Genomic DNA, 19,421 nt, shown 5'->3' on the forward strand with positions numbered 1-19,421 from the left:
CTATGTCAGAGGGCAGGAGAGGATTTCAGAGCCGCTGAAAGGCACAGACCGGTGTCAGAAGGAGCCTGTCCTGCTCAGCTGCCAATCTGCTGTGTGACCTCAGGCAAGCCACTTTCCCTCTCTGGGCTGCAGCGGAATAAATGGACACGGGTTATTTTTCCCAGGCTGAGTTCTCACTGCGGAGCCGAGGAAACACATCCTGGAGGGTCATTTATCCAGTTTACAACTTCCACGGCTGGCCCTCAATAGCTTCCTTTCTCCCCAACAAGAGCACCGGGACCAAGCCAGCTCTGCACCAGCTGGACTCCCTCCAAGAAAAACTCAGGCTCCAGGGGCCGCCTGTCAGAACTAGGCAGGAGGCCGGGGCGCCCCTGCCCCCACCGAGGGGGAACGAGGCTCTCCAAACCAGTCCTCTCGGCGCGAGGGGTGTCCCTGTTCTGTCCCAGCCAAGGAATATCACTGCCCAAGTTCTCCCCCAAATCCTCCCACCCAGAGGAGGGTGGCAGAGGTCACCACAGGTCACAGCCTTCATCCCCCTTTCTATGGAATTCAGCCTTTGGAGAAATTGCTCTAGAATTCCTAGGAAGTTCCCCAGAAATGCGTGCAGGACACTCAATCACAACAAGTCCATTCTGAGTGCTATTGGCCAGAGGAGGGGAAATGCTCCCCGGGCAGAGGCTGCCAAGGGTGCTGTTGGCCACCTGCTCTGGCCTCACCTGCCGGGTGGCCAAGGTGTCACTTCCAGTGTTAGTTGCTCAGTCGTGCCTGACCCTTTGTGACCCGCAAGGTCCTCTGTCCAGGGGATTCTCCAGGCAAGAATACTGGAGCGGGCTGCCATATCCTTCTCCAGGGGATCTTCCCGACTCAGGGATCAAATCTGGGTCTCCTGCATGGCAGGCAGATTCTTTACCAATGAGCCACCAGGGAAACCCATCACCGTGATGAAAGTCATCACTTTGCTTCTGAGTTTCCAAATGAAGATGTAGCCCTTGCTACTGAAAGATAGCAGATCCCCAGGTCACTGCTCCATTTCACAGCACTGAGAACTGAGACTCGGGCAAACAGGCCGGCAGCTCAGCACCTCACAAGCTTAAATGCAGGGCCACCATGAACGATCCAGCAATTCCACCCCAGGGTACACACTCAAGAAAAATAAAAACATGTCCACACAAAAACCTGTACACAGACGTGCGCAGCACCATTGTTTGTAACAGCCAAGAAGTGGAAACAGCCAAAACACCCATCAATGGGTGAATGGATAAGGCAAGTGTGTCCCATCCGTACGACGGAAGGGTGCTGGGTGCTCAGTTCCTTCAGTCGTGGGACTTAGGGACTGTGCACCTCCGAGGACCGTGGTCCACCAGGCTCCTCTGTTCATGGGATTCTCCAGGCAAGAATACTGGAGTGGGTTGCTATGTCCTCCTCCAGAGGATCTTCCCGAAGATGGTAGGGTATTTGGTCCTAAAAAGGAATGAAGTCCTGACACCTGCTTGAGGCTTGAGGACATTATGCTAAATGAAGAGAAATCAGACACAGAGGACACACACAGTATGACTTCACACCTGTGAACCATCCAGAACAGGCAAGTCCATGGAGAGGAGACGGAAAGGAATGGCTGTCCAGGGCGTGGCCTTCCCTGGCAGTGCAGTCGTTAAAGAACCTGCCTGCAGTGCAGGAGACCCGGGTTCAATCCCTGGGTCAGGAAGATCCCCTGGAGAAGAAAACGGCAACCCAGTCCAGTATTCTTGCCTGGAAAATCCTGGTAGGCCACAGTCGGTGAGGTTGCAAGTGAAAGTGAAAGTGAAGTTGCTCAGTCGTGTCCGACTCTTTGCGACCCCATGGGCTGTAGCCTACCAGGCTCCTCTGTCCATGGGATTTTCCAGGCAATAGTCCTGGAATGGATTGCCATTTCCTTCTCCAGGGGATCTTCCCAACCCAGGGATCGAACCCAGGCCTCCCGCATTGTAGACAGACGCTCTACCGTCTGAGGTTGCAAGAGTCGGACACAACTTAGCGACTAAACCACAACCACAAGGTTTGGGTGATTGCTTAAAATGGGGCGCAGCTGCGAACGTACAGGGCTTCTTTTGGAGTGAAAAATATTCTAGAACTAGATTACTGATGGTTGCCACACTCTGTATTATAATCACTGAAGTGCATGTTGTAAATGAATTATATCTCAATGACTCAAAAAACCAGCTGAAACTCTGAGACAAACAAGCAAGCTGGCAAGGTCCAGGAGGCGACCACCAGGAGGCGACCACCAGGAGGCGCAGAACTCCCCGAGGGGCTCTTGACTCTATATTATGTCAGTCTGTGCAAAGATCCTCCAGGCGGGAAGGCAGGGGTGGGCAGTAACCAAGGGGCTGGAAATCAGTGTGTGTCGGGGGGTGTCATTACTGCCTCCAGAATCAAAACGTCAGGGTTCAATCTTGGCTCTACCATGTAGAGGTGTGTGACCTTGGGAAAGTGACTCCACCTCTCTGTGTTTCTGTTTCCACCTCTGGTCATGGTGCTGGTGATAACAGGGAGTGTGAAGGATGGGAAGCCCCTTAAACCCTCACCCAGGACTCCAGGCAGCCCCCTGAGCAGAGCTCATGGGGCCTCAGGAGCCCGACACCCACACAGCCAAAACCCCTCTCTGCAGTCTGGGTCTCCCTGACATTCAGCCTTTGGGATCCCTCTCATGCTGACTGCCCTGATGGAACGGACGTCAGCAAGCCCCCTGGATGCCGGGAGTCCTTTCCCTAGATACCCTCGAGCACCTAGAAGTCAGTGAGATCCCATGGGTGTCGGGGGCAGGGGGGAGGGTCCGGAAACCGAGGGAGGAGAGCCAGGTTCTAGAAAAGCCTCTTTCAGGTTAAGGCTCCAGGCGCACACCTCACCTGCTCTGTCCTTCTGGACTCCCCGGGCCGTGGTGAGGACGGACTAAAGTGCGTGTGTGCATGAGAGGGAGTTTGGAGACTTTCCTTTTATTTATTTTTCTTCCCTTTGCACTGCAAAGGCTCGCAGGATCTTAGTTCCCTGGCCAGGAATTGAACTGGGGCCCCCTGGCAGTGAAAGTGCCATGTCCTGACCTCTGGACCACCAGGGGATTCCTGAGACCTTCTAAAGAGACATGCCCTGCAGGAGATGATGCGAGGGTGCACACAGGCACACGCGTGGACATGTGTGTGACAGATCACTAGAGCTGCTGTCCTCAGGGCCTGCTGGTCCCCACCTGGTGCCACTTGACCATGAAACCACACCTTCCTCCATCGGACTGCCACGTGGAGGTTTCGACCTCACCTCCATCCCAGCCCACTTCCCACTTCACTGAAGGGCACCTCGGCCGCCTCTCCCGCGCCCCTCCCTTCCACCCCTCGCCCACCCTCAGCAGCCGCACGGGACGCTGCCAGCCGAGCTCCACGGTGGCTCTGGCCCCCGCCTCCCCCACTTGGGCTCCTGTCACCCCTGAACTGTCTATCCTGTGTTTGTTGTCAGGGGTAGGTCGATCCCTGTCCGGGGTTCCCCGTGTCATCCAACACAGCAAAAAGCACCCCCAGCTTCTGAGAGCACCCCACCCCCCGCCAAAGACTGAAAAGGCTGCCCCAGGCCCCCGTAGTATCCCCTACCCCACCCCAGGTCACAAGCCAGCCCCGGCCAATGGAACTTTCCACAAAGATGGAAACACTCTCTTCCTACCCTATCCAATATGGTGGCCACCAGCCCCACATGGCAATCCAGCAGTGGGGCCGGAGTAACTAAGGAACAGACGTTTTGATTTTGTTTCATTTTGAGCCATTTCATTTAACGCTTTACCTTTCAATGGTTAACGTGCGGCTAGGTCTGTTCCCTGAAAACTCCAAGTGTGGCCTACGGACCAGCCATATGGGAGCCACACAGGCCTGGGGAGGGGGGATGCAGATGACCTCAGAGCCTCGAGGGAGGGAAAGTCCCCATCTGCCTTGTCAGGTACCACCTCAACCCACTTGAATCAGAAGCTGCCCCTTAAGAGCCTGGGTGACTCGAGGGCACGGTACGGTCTGTGTCTCCTCCCTTCACACCTCCCCCATCTTCCGCTTTCAAAATCCCCTAATTCTTCAGAATCTGTTTCCAACACCACCTCCTCCAGGAAGCCCTCTCAGATGGCTCCAGCTGACTGGGAACTCACTGACCTCCAAGCCCCTGGAGTCATGTGCATCCCTCCACAGGCGTGCTTAGCTCCTCCCCTGTGCAGGGGGCCAGGAGGGCCTCAGAGACATGACCTGTGACTTACTTTCCACCCTCTGCTCTGCCCCTCCTGGGCCTGGCACCCAGCAGGTGCTCGAGCACTGCCCCGGCAGCTGCAGCTACAAGAAGCCAAACATCTTGCCAAATCAGGGCAAGGAGAACAGACCAGTGCAAGGAGAACAGAGTTGGTTACAGGCTATTTGCTTTATTATTCCTTCCACTCGGCTTGCCCCACCGGTCCGACCCGCTGGCCGCCTCTCTCCGAGCCTAGCGCCTGGTAGGTGACAGAGCCCTGAGTCAAAGGCATCAAAACCAGAAGGCAAGGCCAGGCAGGTGGAGTTATTGGTTTCAGTGAGCCAAATAAAGCCTCACATGCTTTTCATGAACCTCTCTCTCTGCAGGTCAGGAGCAGGGCCACAGCTCCGGCACGCAGCAGGTGTCAGCGCCCCAAGAGCTCGCCGGGAGCCCACCTCCGGGACCCCAGAGGCCCCTGAGCGTCGCGGGCAGTGGCGGGTCAAGGGCAGGGTCTTCCCTCCCCGGCACGTTCCCTCTCGCAGCCACACTTGGCAGCCTCCCATGGATCCCAGGCTCTGAAGATCTTCCCTAACGCCAAGGCCTCGAAGGCCAACGCTGACCAAGGGCCCAGGCCCCCAGAAGCTCCCCTGGGAGCCTGGGGCTCACACAGGCCACACTTCATCGCATCAGGCAGCTCAGCCTGCCCCGCAACAGCCGTTTCTCCAAAAAGCTCAGTGGAAAAGCTCAGTGCAAGGAACCGCAGTTCAGCCTGGGAGCCCAGGGCTGCGGGTCATATCTTGGCTCTAACCCCGGAAGCTGACAGAAACATCGCTTTTGTGTGTCCTCCTCTGCCGGGCGGGGGATCGAAACCCCCGCCTCCACCCCCGAGGCTCAGGCAGGAAGTGGCCTCAGCCCCACGCGGAGAGACGGTCTCCAGGGGCTGCAATATAAACATGCCTGTCCAGGCTGAGGGCAGGTGCAAAGCTCCGGAGAGACCCACCCAAACCCACACAAGCCTGACGTGGCTCCAAGGCCTGCCCACAGCACGCTAGGGCTACAGTGTCATCTGAAGTCACGAGTTCCCAAGAAGCAGGGGAAACACGGGTTAACAGGAGGCTGCCATCACCAGCTGAGGCCTGCCCTGGACCTCCAGGCCCAGTTGGAAACAAGACAGTGATAGCAATCACACTAAAGACAATACTGATAACAGGTGGCCATCCGTGGAGGGCCGACCAGGTGCTGCACAGCACGCTAGGCATTTTAAATGCACAGACCCTTTACTTCCCACAGCAAGCTGGGGAAATGTCACCCTCATTTTACACTCAATTAAACCGAGGCACGGGGCTTCCCGAGTGGTGCTGGTGGTAAAGAACCGGCCTGTCCGTGCAGGAGACACAGGTTTGATCTCTAGGTTGGGAAGATCCCCTGGAGAAGGGCATGGCAACTCATGCCAGTGTTCTTGCCTGGAGCATCCCATGGACAGAGGAGCCTGGCGGGCTATAGTCCATGGGGTCGCATGGAGTCGGACACGACTGAAGCGACTTAGTTCGTGCACAAAGGGAGGCACAGAGCATCCAGGTAGCCTGCCCAAGGTCTCACCAGGAATAAACGGGAGAAGAAGGATTCAAATTCCGGCCACTTGGCTTCTGAGTCCATGAGTTCAATCCTCATACATAATGGAGGCTGCTCCTGCCGTTGAACCTGGGAGCAGAGGAAGGAGTAACCGGTTCTAATGGGTGAGCTCAGAGAGGCTTCCAGACTTCTGACCCCGGCCTGCCAGGGAGTGGAAAGATCCCGTTCAGAGCATGGCAGAGGGTTAGAGAAGGTCAGGCTAGACAGACAGGCAGGGGATTCACTTCCAGGGGCCTCACCTCCCATGCTAGGAAGCTGGGCTCTGCTGAGGAAGGCAGATCCCAGCAGAACCATCCTGGAAACGCTAACCTACTACACAGAATGGTTCAAATATGGTGGAGGCCTGTTACACCCCACCTTGGAGGGGACCTCAATAACACCGGCCACTGTCATATTCTAGATCCAAAGGGGATCTGATCCCTATGGGGGCCCCCAGCATGACTCCCAGGGGCAGACGCAGAGCAGTGGGGGCGTCTGGTTTCTCCCCTGCAGGCATTGCCCCCGCCGGTGACTCCACTGTTGTGAAACTCAGGGGCTCAGGAGCCCTCTGACTAATGCTCCCCACTCTCAAGCCGGGCCTGGGCCTGCTCCAGCTGTAACTCTGCTAATGAGATGTGAGTTATCAACCCCATCTCTGGATGGAGAAACTGAGGGAGGGAAGGCTGAGAGGGTTCCCAGAAGCCTCCTCACCTGGTGACTCGCCCGTTTCTGGGTCAGGAGTCTAGCTGGCTGCCCTAGCCACGGATCAATCTCTGTGCACTGAAGTCCAGGATGAATATTCATGAGCCTATCTGGTTCCACACTTTCATTTTGGCCCAAATTAATAATTTACCACGGAGTTCCATAAAAATCAGACATAACTCATTAGCAGCTCCCCAAAAGGCACTCCAGGCTTCTCACTGATTCTGGGGAGGGGCCAGTCTTTCTTCTGTGACAAGTTAATGAGGCCCTTATTTTGAGCAACAACTCTTATTTGTGCAGGGATAGTGAACTTGGAACTTGGGGATCCCACTGCCGTGGGAGGCCACCCAGGTGTGAGCCCTCTCTTCCCAGCTGCCCCACAGGGGCGCCAAGGCCTCTGCTCGAAGCCCCACCCAAGTATGACTCAGAACACTTATGGAGCTGTCCCTATAGATGCACAGACCCTCTTTCCCCTGGCAGACAAGGCTGCCTGCCATCCACCTGGGCTTCCCTGGTGGCTGAGATGGCAAAGAATCTGCCTGCAGTGCAGGAGACCTGGGTTCGATCCCTGGGTTGGCAAGATCCCCCGGAGAAGGGAATGGCAACCCACGTCAGTATTCTCTCCTGGAGAACCCCATCAACAGAGGGGCCTGGCTGCTATAGTCCACGGGGTCGCAAAGAGTCAGGCATGACTGAGCAATGAACACTTTCACTTTCTTTTCTTTCACCCTCTACCTGGACGGGGAACTGGCAGGTGAATGGGGTGCGTGCATGTGCAACAGACTCTGTGTTCCAGAGAGGCACCCGCATCGCCCACCCCACATGCTCTTGCTATTAATAGCACCTTGCTATGCCCCCATGGAAAGGTAGGGCTTAACTCCCCTCCAACTGATCCCAGGCAGGCTCATCCCTCACTGTAATGAACAGAATGTGACACCATGTGACTTCTGAGGCTAGGTCCTCAAAGACCATGCAGTTTCTCCCTTGTGAGCCGGGACCCCAGGCTTTGGAGCACTGAGCCCCGATACAGGAAACACGGCTTCCCCGAGGCAGCCATGGTGGAAGGAAGCCCAAGCCACACACAGGGGGCCACACAGAGATGCTGGACCCAGAGCCTCGGCTGGGGTCCTGGGCAGCAGCTAGCACAGCCTGCCGGGCAGGAGAGTGGGACAAGCCCTCAGATGACTCCAGAGTCTGGCCAGCAAGTGTCCTCCAGCCTCCCAGTCTTCCCAGCAGAGGCCATAGGCCTCACAGAGCAGAGACCAGCCGCACTCCACCGTGTCCCTCCTGAAGGCCTGACCCGCAGCACCTGTGAGCACAATAAACGAAATCCTCCTCTATCCCAGGGGATCCTGAACTCCCACAGGCCCACCCACCAGCCCCCCCAGCTGCTGATGTGGCCCACCCCGCCCAGGGCCAGCATCCTGTGGTGAGTGCTGAAGCAGAGCTGGCTGAAATCTGCCCGTGCGTGAAACCTCAAAAGAGCAGTGGTGGGCAGGAAGGGACATCTTTACCCCTGGGCCCTTGAGATCAAAGACAGAGGCGGATGATACCTGCGACACTCATCCCCGGGCCTGCCTCCCTCCACGCAGCTGCATGCCCTGCCTCACCGCACCCCGTCCTTTCTCCACTGCTCCCCGCCAGGCGGGCAGCCCCACCCCGCAGGCCCCTCCAGCGAGCTCAATTAAGACCCAGGCACCATCTCCTCCTCCCTTCCTTTATGTTCCCGCCTGCCCCCTCTTCTCTTGTCAGATAATCACGGGAAACCGGCAAACGGTTGACACAGTTACCAAGACAACAGAAGTTAGGACTGGCGAGGAGGTCTGAAAGCTAATCCTAAATGAATTACAGGACAAGAGTGACAAGGGGGTGGGGACCCGCGTCAAGCAGCTTCAAAGAAGGCCCCAGCATCTGAGGCAAGGTGCCGTCTGCCTTCCGTGAGGGCTCTGTCGCGGGCCTGGGGGGGCTGACGCTCGAGTCCTCTCGGGGTGGGGTGGTTGGAGAAGGGATTCATTCAAATGAAATTCTCCACTGGAGATAGTCTGGCAAGGCCACCCACCACCCAGTTAAGACTCAGGGCCTGGGGTTCACCCAATTTTGCTTTCCTGATGTGGGGGGCTGGGGGCCAGCAGAGAAGAGGCCAGGGCGATCTGATCGAGGCAATTCCACGGTTTCTTCACTTATTTAGAACTTGCCATCTTGTGACCAGAGCAGCAGCGTGGGCCCAGCTGCCTGACAGCAATTTTGAATCTGGGCAAAGGGGCCCAGGGGCAATGTCCACCCTGACCTGGCCACTGCCCCTGGTCGAGCGTGACTCAGTCAGGCCCCTTGGGAACGATCCAAGACACGGGCAGCGCAAAGTCCAGCGCAGCTGCAGTGAATGACTCCCCAGTGCTCGGTCCAGGCCTCCTGCAGATTTGTTCCCCAGACACTCAAGATCCCAACGAGGGAGGCCCTACCGCTGGTCCACTTGACAAATGGGGAGACTGAGGCCCAGAGAAGGTGAGTAACCTGCCCAGAGTCACACAGCGTGTCAGGAGCTGAGACCAGATCAACCCCAGGGCTCTCACCCATCTTTGCTCCACCCAGCGCTGCAGCATCAGAAAACGTCACTGACCTCGAGGCCTGCCAGGCAGACCCTCGAACATCAACTCCTGGCTGTCCCCCACCTGAGAGGCAGGCCTACAACCCACTCGCACCCTGGGAGGCCCTCCCGGATTATCCCCACCCCCTGCTCGTTCACTGGCTAAGGACGCCTCTGGACACGACAGCCCCGTGCTCAGACGTCCCGGAGACCGGCTACCCCGGCCTAGTTTCCGCACTCAGGACTGTGTCAGACTGGGTGTCACACTCGAGTGAGCCTGAGAATCCCCTGGAGGGCTCGAGGACACACAGACCACCAGAGCCCACCACAGACTTTCTGCCACAGTAGGTCTTGTTCAGGGCCAGGGGAGCCGGTCCTGACCATCTACACCTTCTCAGCTCCCAGCTGGTGCTGACCCTGCGGGCCTGGGAGCCCCGTGTGGAGAACCGCTGGGGTGTCACTAGCCCACGCTCGAAGCCCCTCGCCCCACCCTCCCCCTGCCGGACCCTGTGGCTCTGAGAGGCGCCCCCTGCACGACCATTCGCCTCCATGAGGGAGGCTGTCCGAGAGGCCATCCCCAAATAGACGGGATGGGACGCATGGCCACCTGCCCCAGCCTGTACTTCCAGACACCCCGCCTTGCACTGCCTCCCCGCCTGTTCTCTCACCTGGGCCGTCACGGCCGTCACCTCCATGCTGGTCTCCCTCCTGCACCCCCCAGCCCTGACCACTGGGAACCTCCTCCCTGAGCCCCGTGGCCAGGAGGGGCTGCTCAAGGCACCCCGCCCCCGGCTCCCATCTCATCCCCTGCGGCCATGCGGACACCTTCGAGGCCCTAGGACCCTCACACAAGTGTGACCCTGTGCCCGGACCTTTCCTCTCAGACCTTCCCAGGGCTAACCTCTCCCTTTCTCGGAGTCTCGGGACACACACTCTGGCTACCCGCTCCATTCTCCAGATTCTCAGCCATATTTCTGTGCACCTGGGCCGGTGCCTGGCACATAGCAAACACGTTTGGGGAGTAAACCAACGAATTTGGTACTTTAAAGCCCTGGATTCCCGCCCACTAACAGTAGGACTGGCATCACGTTTCAGTGGCCTTATGACCCTGGAGACCCTCCAAGTGTGGCTCCGATCCACCCAGTGATTTCATTTCCCAGCACCCTGCTTTATCCCTCCTCACCAAGCCCTCCGGTGCGTGCCCCTAAAACTCTCCTTCCTGCCCTTCCGGGGAGGCTCTGCCCCCCAGGGGAAGGGCCTGCTTCCACCAGCTGCGCCCTGCCCCCACTCTCCAGTCCTCACGCCACTGCCTGGCCCCCAGAGGCGGAGAGCGGCCCACTGGGCGGCCAGGGAAGCCCCTTCCGCAGGAGGCTCCATCCTGCCCACTCATTCTCTCCTTCTCGTCGTCAGACCCAGGGCCTCGGAGTCTGGAAGGTGGGGCTGGCAGTCTGGACGCTCTCAGGGAGGAGGTCTCCACCCTCTTCAAGGACACACAGGCTGCAGAGCCCTGCCACCAGCGGGCACCTCTAAGAACGGCTTTCTCAGCACACCTAGTATGAACTTCACATGCTGAATGTCTTAAGAGTGGTTTCCCTATTCTTTTTAAAGATTAGTGCATTTTGTTTACTCATTCATTCATTCATTTTTGGCTGTGCTGGGTCTTCGCTGCTGCATGTCAGCTTTCTCCAGCTACAGCAAGTGGGGGCTGCTCTTCATTGTGGCTCACGAGCTTCTCATTGCAGCAGCTTCTCTTGTTGCAGAGCACAGGCTCTGGGGCACGCATGCTTCAGCAGTTGCTCCGCGGCATGTGGGATCTCAGTTCCCAGACCAGGGATGGAAACCCCTGTCCGCTGCATTAAGCAGGTGGATTCTTAACCACTGGGCCACTCAGGAGGTCCGGCTCCCCTATTCTTGTTCATCCTCCCACTATATCAGCCTCCTTCCACCAACCCGCACCCCTTTGGCACACACCACTTCAAAGGCCTGCCTCCAATACCCGCGTCCTCCGCGGAGTCATTTCCTCCACCAGGGTAATGGATCCTGGGAGTTTCCAGAGCATTCTGTCCTCACTCATCTCACCCCCTGCTCATTCTAAAGCAACCTGAGGATGAGACACAGCTTCCTTCGCTGTCCCTGTGGGGGCCACCCCGGGCCCAGCTCAGATGGTGATCTTTAGGTGGACACAGACTGGTTTCCAGGTGCCTCAGTGGTAAAGAACCTGCCTGCCAATGCAAGAGAAGCGAGTTTGATCCCTGGGTTGGGAAGATCCCCTGGAGGAGGAAATGGCAACCCACTCCAGTATTCTTGCCTGGAGAATCCCATGGACAGAGGGGCCTGGTAGGTTACAGTCCACGGGGTGACAAAGAGTCGGACACGACTAAACAACAGCAGACTGGCCCAGCATCCCTGGAGGACAGAACTAGGTCAGACGCACGTGTGTTCTGTGTGAAAAACAACATGCTAACCACCCACGGTGGTGTGGAGGGGCTGACCCTCAGAGATCACAAATGGCAAGAAGGGAGCGGTTAGCCCATCTGATCGCTGAGGTCCCTTCTGAGTCCCCTCTGAAGTCCCTTCTGTGACTTCCCAACCCCACGGGCCACTAAGCAAGCGGACAGATGCCCACTGGGCGGCAGTCCAGGGCTGGTCATAGGGCGCTTCCTGTCTGCCTCGGGAGGAGCGGGAGAAAGACAGAGGAGGCCCTGATTCTTCAAGGTTGTGGGTTTCTTGCTAGAGGCCTGGGCTTGGGCGTTGGGGGTGAGACCCGGGCCCAGATTAATACCCCAGGCAAGCACTGGCCTCAGCTGTAATTTGGCCTGAGGGCAACCATCAACCCAGCCTGAGCAGTGGAAGGCCTGGCATTGGTGGGAACAAGCCAGAAAAATGCATTTCCCCCTAAAGACTTGTAAAAAAAAAATCTCACTGATTTTTTTCCTCTTACCCCAAGCTTTCACAGCTCTAAATATGCCACACTTAGTAATTTTACGAGCAAACTAAGCTATACATCACACAGTTTTATGTTCCTAAATTAACAAAAGGACTTTAAATCTATATGGAGCTCTTAAAAAAAAAGGCACTGCATCTATTTTTATTCCCTCACCCCCAAATTCCCTTTCTTTCTAATATACACCCCCCATCCGCCAAGTGGCTTCAAAATTTTTGATTGTGTAGCTAGACCATCCATCAAGGAGTGACAATTCCAAGTATGGATGCAGATCTGCTTTGCTGAGGACCCCGTAAGAGCTGAGGCCACTCTCCTTTGGGAAAAGCTATTGGAGGGGCTATTAAAGCCTGACTTTTTTTCTTCCCCCTGCAAACTAGAGTATGCTAAGACATTCCCAAGTAGATGAAGAGTTCATGTAGTCCATGTCTACCAATTCAATCTCACCAAAAACCTAAGAATTAGAAGTCAACAGGTCCCTTCAAGGTCTTCTGACATCCAGGTTCTTAGCGGCAAAGTACGGGGTAGACCAGATGACCAGAGGGGCCTGTGTACACTTGACCTTGGAGAGAAGGCAGCATGGTGGGGCTGCTGCATTCACACAGGTCCGTGTCCAAATGACATGGAGCCCTGGACTTGGAACAGAAGTCTGGGTCCAGACACTTCATCCCACGGCTGGCTGTGTCTCTGGGAGCTGGGTGGCCCTGGCCAGCTGCCCTCTGGCTCTCCTCTGCCTCCTGCACAGAAGGAAGCAAACCCTCCCAGCCTCTGCCCCTGCCCCATTCTAGGGCAGGGATCCAGGTATCATAATGACTGCCTGCTCCCAGCGCATGAAAGGAACCTCTCCTGACTCCAAGAGCCAAGAAGATAAGAAGCGGAGGGTCTCCAAAGGGGCTATATCAGATTTCCACCCATGGAGTAAAAGTAACACGTTTAAGGCAAGAAAAAGGCTTAATGAGAACCAAATTGAGCAGGGGCGGGAGGGTGGGAACCAGACCAGGCCCCTCAGAGAACGGCTGGGCCGCAGCTGGGACAAAAGGGCCCCCCCACCCCGCCTGAAAGCCGACAGATGGAAATGTGGCGGCCCCTCCCCACTTCCCAGGGGTATCGGAAGATTAATTAGTGACTGCCTGGAAAGTGCTAGATGGGAGCCGAAACGCCTGTCCCTGCTGAGTTTCTGAGCTGTAAATAAGCAGCTTTCTCAATCACCACTGAAATAGCAATGTTGTCCTTTTATCTGACTCAGATCCCATTAGGCCCAACTTGCCCCCAGAACAGGCTTCGGGTGTTCCAGAGCTGCCCGAAAGCCCTGGGTTTGCTCATGACCCCACGGCTTCCCACAACGAGCTCTGGACAAGCCAGAGCTGGGCCTGAGCTCTGTCACAGCTGCCAACAACAGACACCCCCTGCCCCCAAGTTTCAGCTCCTGAGGGGGCCCCCGGGATCAGGCAGCTGGCATCTGGAGGCCCACAGCTCTGGCCGGCCCTCGCCTCCAGCTGCCTGCCCCAAACCAGGTAAGCAGACCCGGGCTGGCCGCACCCTGGGGCCTTCTGGAAGCAGGCTGGGAGGGTGAAAAAGAAAACCAGGCAGCTTCCCACAGGCCACTTGGGCCAAGAGTCCCTTCTCTCGGGCACTGCTGCTCCCAGCAGGGGAAGCCCACCATTTGCAAGCCTCTCAAAGGAGGTGCAGAGAAGGACCCAGGCCCGCTGAACCTCAGGGGGCCGCTCTGCTCAGTCCTCAGTCGTGTCTGACCCGTGGCAACCCCATGGACTGTAGCCCACCAGGCTCCCCTGTTCAAGGGATTTTTCAGGCAAAAATACTGGAGTTGGGTTGTCATTTCCTTCTCCAGGGGAGCTTCCCAACCCAGGGACCGAACACACATCTCCTGGACCTCCTGAGTTGACAGGCAGTTTCTTTACCCGCTGAGCCATCAGGGAATTTGGGGGGGGAAGGGGGGTGGTGCTGAGGGGAGGGAGAATGTTCTGGGGAGACCCAGATTCTCTGAGAGCAGGCTGTGTTGCTTTAGGCCAAGCCCCAGGCCTCTCTGGGCCTCAGTTTCCTCACTGGAGAATCAGAAGTGTCCTTCCCAGCAGTGGACAGTAGGTCCCCAGGGGAAACCAGGGTCACCCAGAGTTCAGCACAGGGCCGGGGTGGGGTCAGCTGACAGCTGAAGAGTCCTCCCTCTGCGAACTCCAGGAACAAGATAAGGGGACAGGCAGGGCGCCACCGCCAACACCAACGGCCAATTCCCTCCCTCGCTCGTTCAACAAATATTTATTAAGCAGGGACTCTGGAGCCAGGCTGCTCGGGGTCAAAGCCCGGCTGCACCATATACTGCCCTCGCGGCCTCCACCTCCCATGCCTCAGTCTCTTCAGCTGGCAAATGGGAGTGTGTTAACAGCTGCTACGGAATGCACAGCAGAGAAGTAGTGGCTGCTGCCACCCCTTCATCCTGATTATTTTCATCCCTGTTATTGTCACTCTGGCGCTGAGTCGAGCAGGAAAGAAACACACAGTCCCCACCTGCGTGAAGCTTCCAGTCTGATGAGGCTCAGGAAAGGGGGTAAGTGGGCATTCGTGCACACAGAAGGGAATCTCAAGTGGTATTAAGAGACCCCCCACCCACCCATCCACCAGCCCCAGCTCCCCTGACACACACCTGTGCCTCCTCCTTGTGGCATAGGAGGTATCCTCCTGGACACCAAACCCCCCGAAAGTGAATGAACACCAGAGGCCAGGCACTGCGTCACAGGGTGCAAGGGGCCTGTCTGGTCCAAAGACCTGAATTCAAGTCCAGTTCAACTGCTAAGAGGCCCTTGTGATTTTCTGCAAATAATTCCACCTTAATAATTATTATTATCATAGCTGTCACTCGTGTGAACATCACCCCAGGCACTGTCCTCAGTGTCTCACAAGGATTCCCTCGCTTAATCCCTTATACCAGATGTCAGCACACTTCCCCTGCAAGGGCCAGATAATGCGTGTTAGGTTTGACCAGCCTTGTCCCAGCAAGTCCATTTTGCTGCTGGAGTGGGAAAGCTGCCACAGATAATACACGGAGAAACGGGCCTGGCCAAGTGCCAGGAAACTGTTACTCACCAAGTCAAGTGGTGGGCCACAGAGGGCTGACCCCTGCCTTACACTGACACTGAGGGAGACCCAAGTAGGGATCCCATTTCACAGACGGTAAAATCGAGGCCCAGAGAGCTCAAGTCACCTGCTGAAGTCACAGCTCGGGAGAGACAGAGAACTTCAAACCTATGCTGCTGCTCAGCCTCAGTCTTGGCAAACAGGAGGAGCCTCGCCTGATGCCAGCCTGACTGGGAACGAACTGCCCCTCCACACCCGCCTCGAGTCCCAGGGAATGGCTGGATGGTAGGTTCTGGGTCCCGGCTCTCTGCAGTTGCACACTGTGATGGGATCTGGCCGAGGGGAAGAACGGGGTCCCAGAGGCTCTGGAGCACACGGGGTTGGCCCAGTCCAGGCCCCTCCACCCTGGGCCAGCGGGGTGGGCAGCGGTCAGCTTTGCAGCCCAGCTCCTCCATTTCCCAGCTGGGTAAGCTGCTAGCACCTCTGAGTCTCACCTTCCTCATCTGTGAAATGGGCAGACGACAGCACTCATCTCAGGGGTTGGAGTCAGATTTACAGGACAAATTCTGGCAAAGCACTAAGGGAGCCTGAGGCCGATCACAAGAACCAGGTCACTCCTTTTACAACTCTATCTGCTACTCTAGGATGAGCTGACTGAAGTCCAGGGAAGCAAAGCCAGTGGACCACAGTTCTCAGTGAAGCCTCTACACTGTGATGGCAAAATTATAAAGTACAAACCCTGGTGAGGAAACCGAAAAAAAGAAAAAAAGGAGGACACGTGTCCCTCCATAGACCCAGAGGACGTGTGCCCTGACCTCCCCAGGGTCCCGACCTGCAGACCTCACACTCTGCTTCTCAGGGATTCACACCAGCCACGACTCATTTCTCTTAATTGCTCTGGATTTCCTAGCCTGACACTTCCTCCTTTTCTCTCCGAGGCTCCCAGTGTAAATAGAAAATCGGTCACCTGATGAATAAATATGTGCCAGCAGCCACCCAATGGCAGGTGAAGTGGGGTGTAGATTACAAACACCTGTGCTTTAAAGATGCCTTGTACTTAAGAAGATTCATTCTTGCTACAAACGTGTAGTGAATGTCTAAAAGGTGAGACACAGCTCTGGGGGTGGCGCCGGAGGTACAAAGGGGGTGGCGGGAGGGCACTGGGAGCCGCCAGCCAGAGCTCGGGCTCCAAGGGCCTTGGCACCGCTCTCCGCCACCCGGGGGTCTTCCTATGAGGGAGCCTGGGGGAGCCTTGGGGAGCGGGCTCTGAGCCCGAGGATTGGGCCCGGCACCCTTTTATAAACTGGGGATTCCGGTTCTAATTTGGACCGGATCTGGGAAGTGCAGTGCAGAGGTAAGAGAATTGCTGGGTTTGCATCTCGGGCTGTGGAGGAAAAGAGACAGAAGGCAGTGCAGATCCTGAGAAACATGCTTCCTGCGAGAGCGGAGACATCAAGCAAGAGACTCGGACCTTGTCAACTCCGGGGGAGGGACCCAGACCAGCCACAGAGACTCAGAAAGAGTAAACGGGCAGCTTCCACCCAGAAATGAGAAGTCCTTCCCACTTTTTTCCTCTTCCAGCCTCCCCCTACTCTACCGACTGGGTGAAGATGTTTGCCCTGGCTCAGATCTCCAAGAGCTGGGTCCTGCCGGTGCCCATCCCCTCCCCTCACGCCCCTCCCAGGGGGATCTGGGAGAGCTGCAGGAGCTACAGCCAAGATGAGGGGGTGGGGGGCGCTTCTGAACAGAGGAATAACCTACCCCGCCCCCCGAGCTGGACGCATGCACCTATTGCCTGCAAAGCAGTTCAGGAGTAAACTGGCAGCCTCTGCAGAATGTTAAAAGCCCCAAGGTGAGAAGCCCAGAAACAGGAGAAGTCCCCTCTTCTCCTTACACACCCCCACCCCCGCAAATCCATGGATGCCCCAACTTCCATAGGAACTGTGTGACAACGCCCAGGGAAGATAAGACTCTCAAACGAAGGAAGGGGAAATAAAAACAGCTCATTCCTAGAACCAGCCGTCACAGGCAAACCAGTCTTCCTGACCTGCGGGTCACGTGGCCTGCCTGGGGCAGGCTTGGTGAGTTGCTCCCGACCCCAGGGGACCCTGGAAGGGGGTGACAGCCAGCCAGCGGGACCCCAGGAATCACCAAGGTTGCTGCCTCCTTGACCAGGAACCCTGGCTCGCCTGCTTCCCTTTAGCCTACATGTAATTATTTTTAGGGTTTCAAAGTCCAAATAAGGTGAACACAAGAGGGGCTCCCCAAACCTCCTGCTGTCACCCCTCCCCTCTCCTTTGGGCTGCAAGAGCGGCTTGCCCCGAAACAGAAAGTTACAGGGCAGACTGCTGTCAGCGCGCAGGAAGGTTAGGGAAACAGGAAGCCACGCCAGCCACCCTCCAGAGCTTCCCCCGGCCCCCTCCTTCGACCTCGGCAGGCACAAAACCTTCCAGGGAATCCCAGGCAGGAAGGGGGGTGTGGGGGTGGGGGCAGGCGCGCCACGCTCGCGCGGAGACCGTGCAAGGGGCTGGCTGGAGGCAGAGGAAAATAAGCCCCAGGACTGGGGGCTGGCGGGGGGCGGGAGCGAACGCATGCTACCCGATCAGGGCGGCCTGCAGGAAAGTAACTTCACACCCGGTGCTTAATTCACCTTGGAAGGCTTGAGTGCCCCGGCCGCTCGGTGCGCGGCCACCACGGAACCGGCTCTAGGCAGACAAAAGGAGTGAGACACGCTACCCGTGGCGGCGGTGCGGCGGGGGCGGCGGGCCGGGTGGGCGCTCCCCGCCGCAGGTAGCGCACACACCGCCGGCTGGACCGCAGCAGGAGCAGCCGGGGCCGCGCGCTCTCGCCGGTCTGCTGGGAGCTCGGCGGACCCATCGCCCCGACCCAGGCCGGGCGGGGGCGGGGGGGCTCTGGGATCTGGAGGAGTAGGTTAGGGTGGGGGTCCGGGGCGCGCCGGCGCCGCGCGGGACCCAGGGAGGCGCACAGAGCTCGCTTACCTGGTAAGTAATACAGAGGCGGCTTCAATCCAAACATGATTCAGATTAGAATTCCATAGTGGCCAGAGAGGGATGAAGAAGGAAAAAAAAAAATTAAAACCCAGAGAAGAGACCAAAAGCGCCGTCCGAGCCACGGCGCTCAAAAATGTCCAAAACAATAAAATTAAGCCAGAAGAGCGATTCCGACGGCGGCGGGGGGTAAAAAAATCTTTTTTTCTTTTCCTTCCTAAAATGATCAAAAGCCTCTCTCTCCGGCCAGCGACCGGGCAATTTCGGCCACCTTGGCCCTGGCAGATCCACAATGAGGTAATTGACGACCAAGGACGGGCCGGAGCCTCCACGGCTGCCCGGTGTCTTCGCCGCGTGTGTATTTTCTGCCTTTTGGACTTGAGATGCAAATAAAAGAAGGAGGGGGGCGCACGGCGGAGGGAAGCAGGCGGGAGAGAGGAGAGGAGCGCGAGAAAAATAAAGGGGGGAGGTGAGGGTGAGGAAATTGGGGGGTTAAGATCTTCAGGGATTACTCATTTGAAAGAAAAGAGAGAGAGAGAGAGAAGCAGCCCCCAAGACGTGCGAGTAGCAATCTCTCCTCCATTCAGCCATTTGAATGTCAAGGGCGAGGGTCAAGGGACCTGTTTCCAACAGGGTTTCACGTTCAGAACCAGAAGGAAAAAGGAAGGGGGGGTGGCGGGAGGGGGGTATCTCTTGTTGCCAAGGAGAAATCGGCTTTGTTTTCGTTTCCCCTTAGCTACTGGGTGAGGAGGGGCGGGGTGGGGGGGGGGCGGGAGAGAAGAGGAGGGGGCGAACGGGGAGGAGAGAGGAGAAAATTAATACCCAAACAGCCAAGAAGTACCGAGGGGGAGATTTCTTCTCGTAAATAAAAGAGGCAGCGACTGCAAACAAGTCTCTGGCAGGAGAAAGCAGGCCGAGGAGCCGGTTCCCCTCCCCCCTTGCCACGAACCCCCCCTCCCTTTTTTGGGGGGGGTATCTCCCTGGCCCGGCGTCCCACCACTGACTCAGAGAGCAGGGTTGGGGGAAGGAAGAGAAAGAACTCGCGGGGGCTCGGGCGCCCGGGCAGAAGGAGCAGGAGGAAGGCGAGCGGGCAGGCGAGAGCGCGCGGCGGTGGAGAGCCCTCGATCAATTTTCATGCAAGAATCATTATCGGTAAATTGGAAAGCTGGCTGCCTGACAGCAGATTTGTCTCCCCTAATGAAAGCGAAAGGGTAGGGGCGCAGCGGCGGCGGCTCCTTCCGTCTCTACGCGGCATCTT

General features: G+C 57.2%; 1 protein-coding gene across 2 annotated transcripts in view; it reads right to left on the reverse strand.

Annotated features, from left to right (window-relative positions):
- Window positions 1-18,918, reverse strand: part of GSE1 (Gse1 coiled-coil protein) — a 98,161-nt gene extending 79,243 nt beyond the window's left edge. For both annotated transcript variants that reach the window (XM_040253965.1, XM_040253962.1), the window contains exon 1: window positions 18,155-18,918. In XM_040253965.1, coding sequence (XP_040109899.1) covers window positions 18,155-18,191 — 37 coding nt within the window. In that variant the 5' untranslated portion in view covers window positions 18,192-18,918. The remainder of the gene's footprint in view (window positions 1-18,154) is intronic.
- Window positions 18,919-19,421: the final 503 nt, after the last annotated feature.

The sequence above is a fragment of the Oryx dammah genome, unplaced genomic scaffold, assembly GCF_014754425.2.
Source record: "Oryx dammah isolate SB20612 unplaced genomic scaffold, SCBI_Odam_1.1 HiC_scaffold_13, whole genome shotgun sequence".
NCBI classification, from domain to species: Eukaryota; Metazoa; Chordata; class Mammalia; order Artiodactyla; family Bovidae; genus Oryx; species Oryx dammah.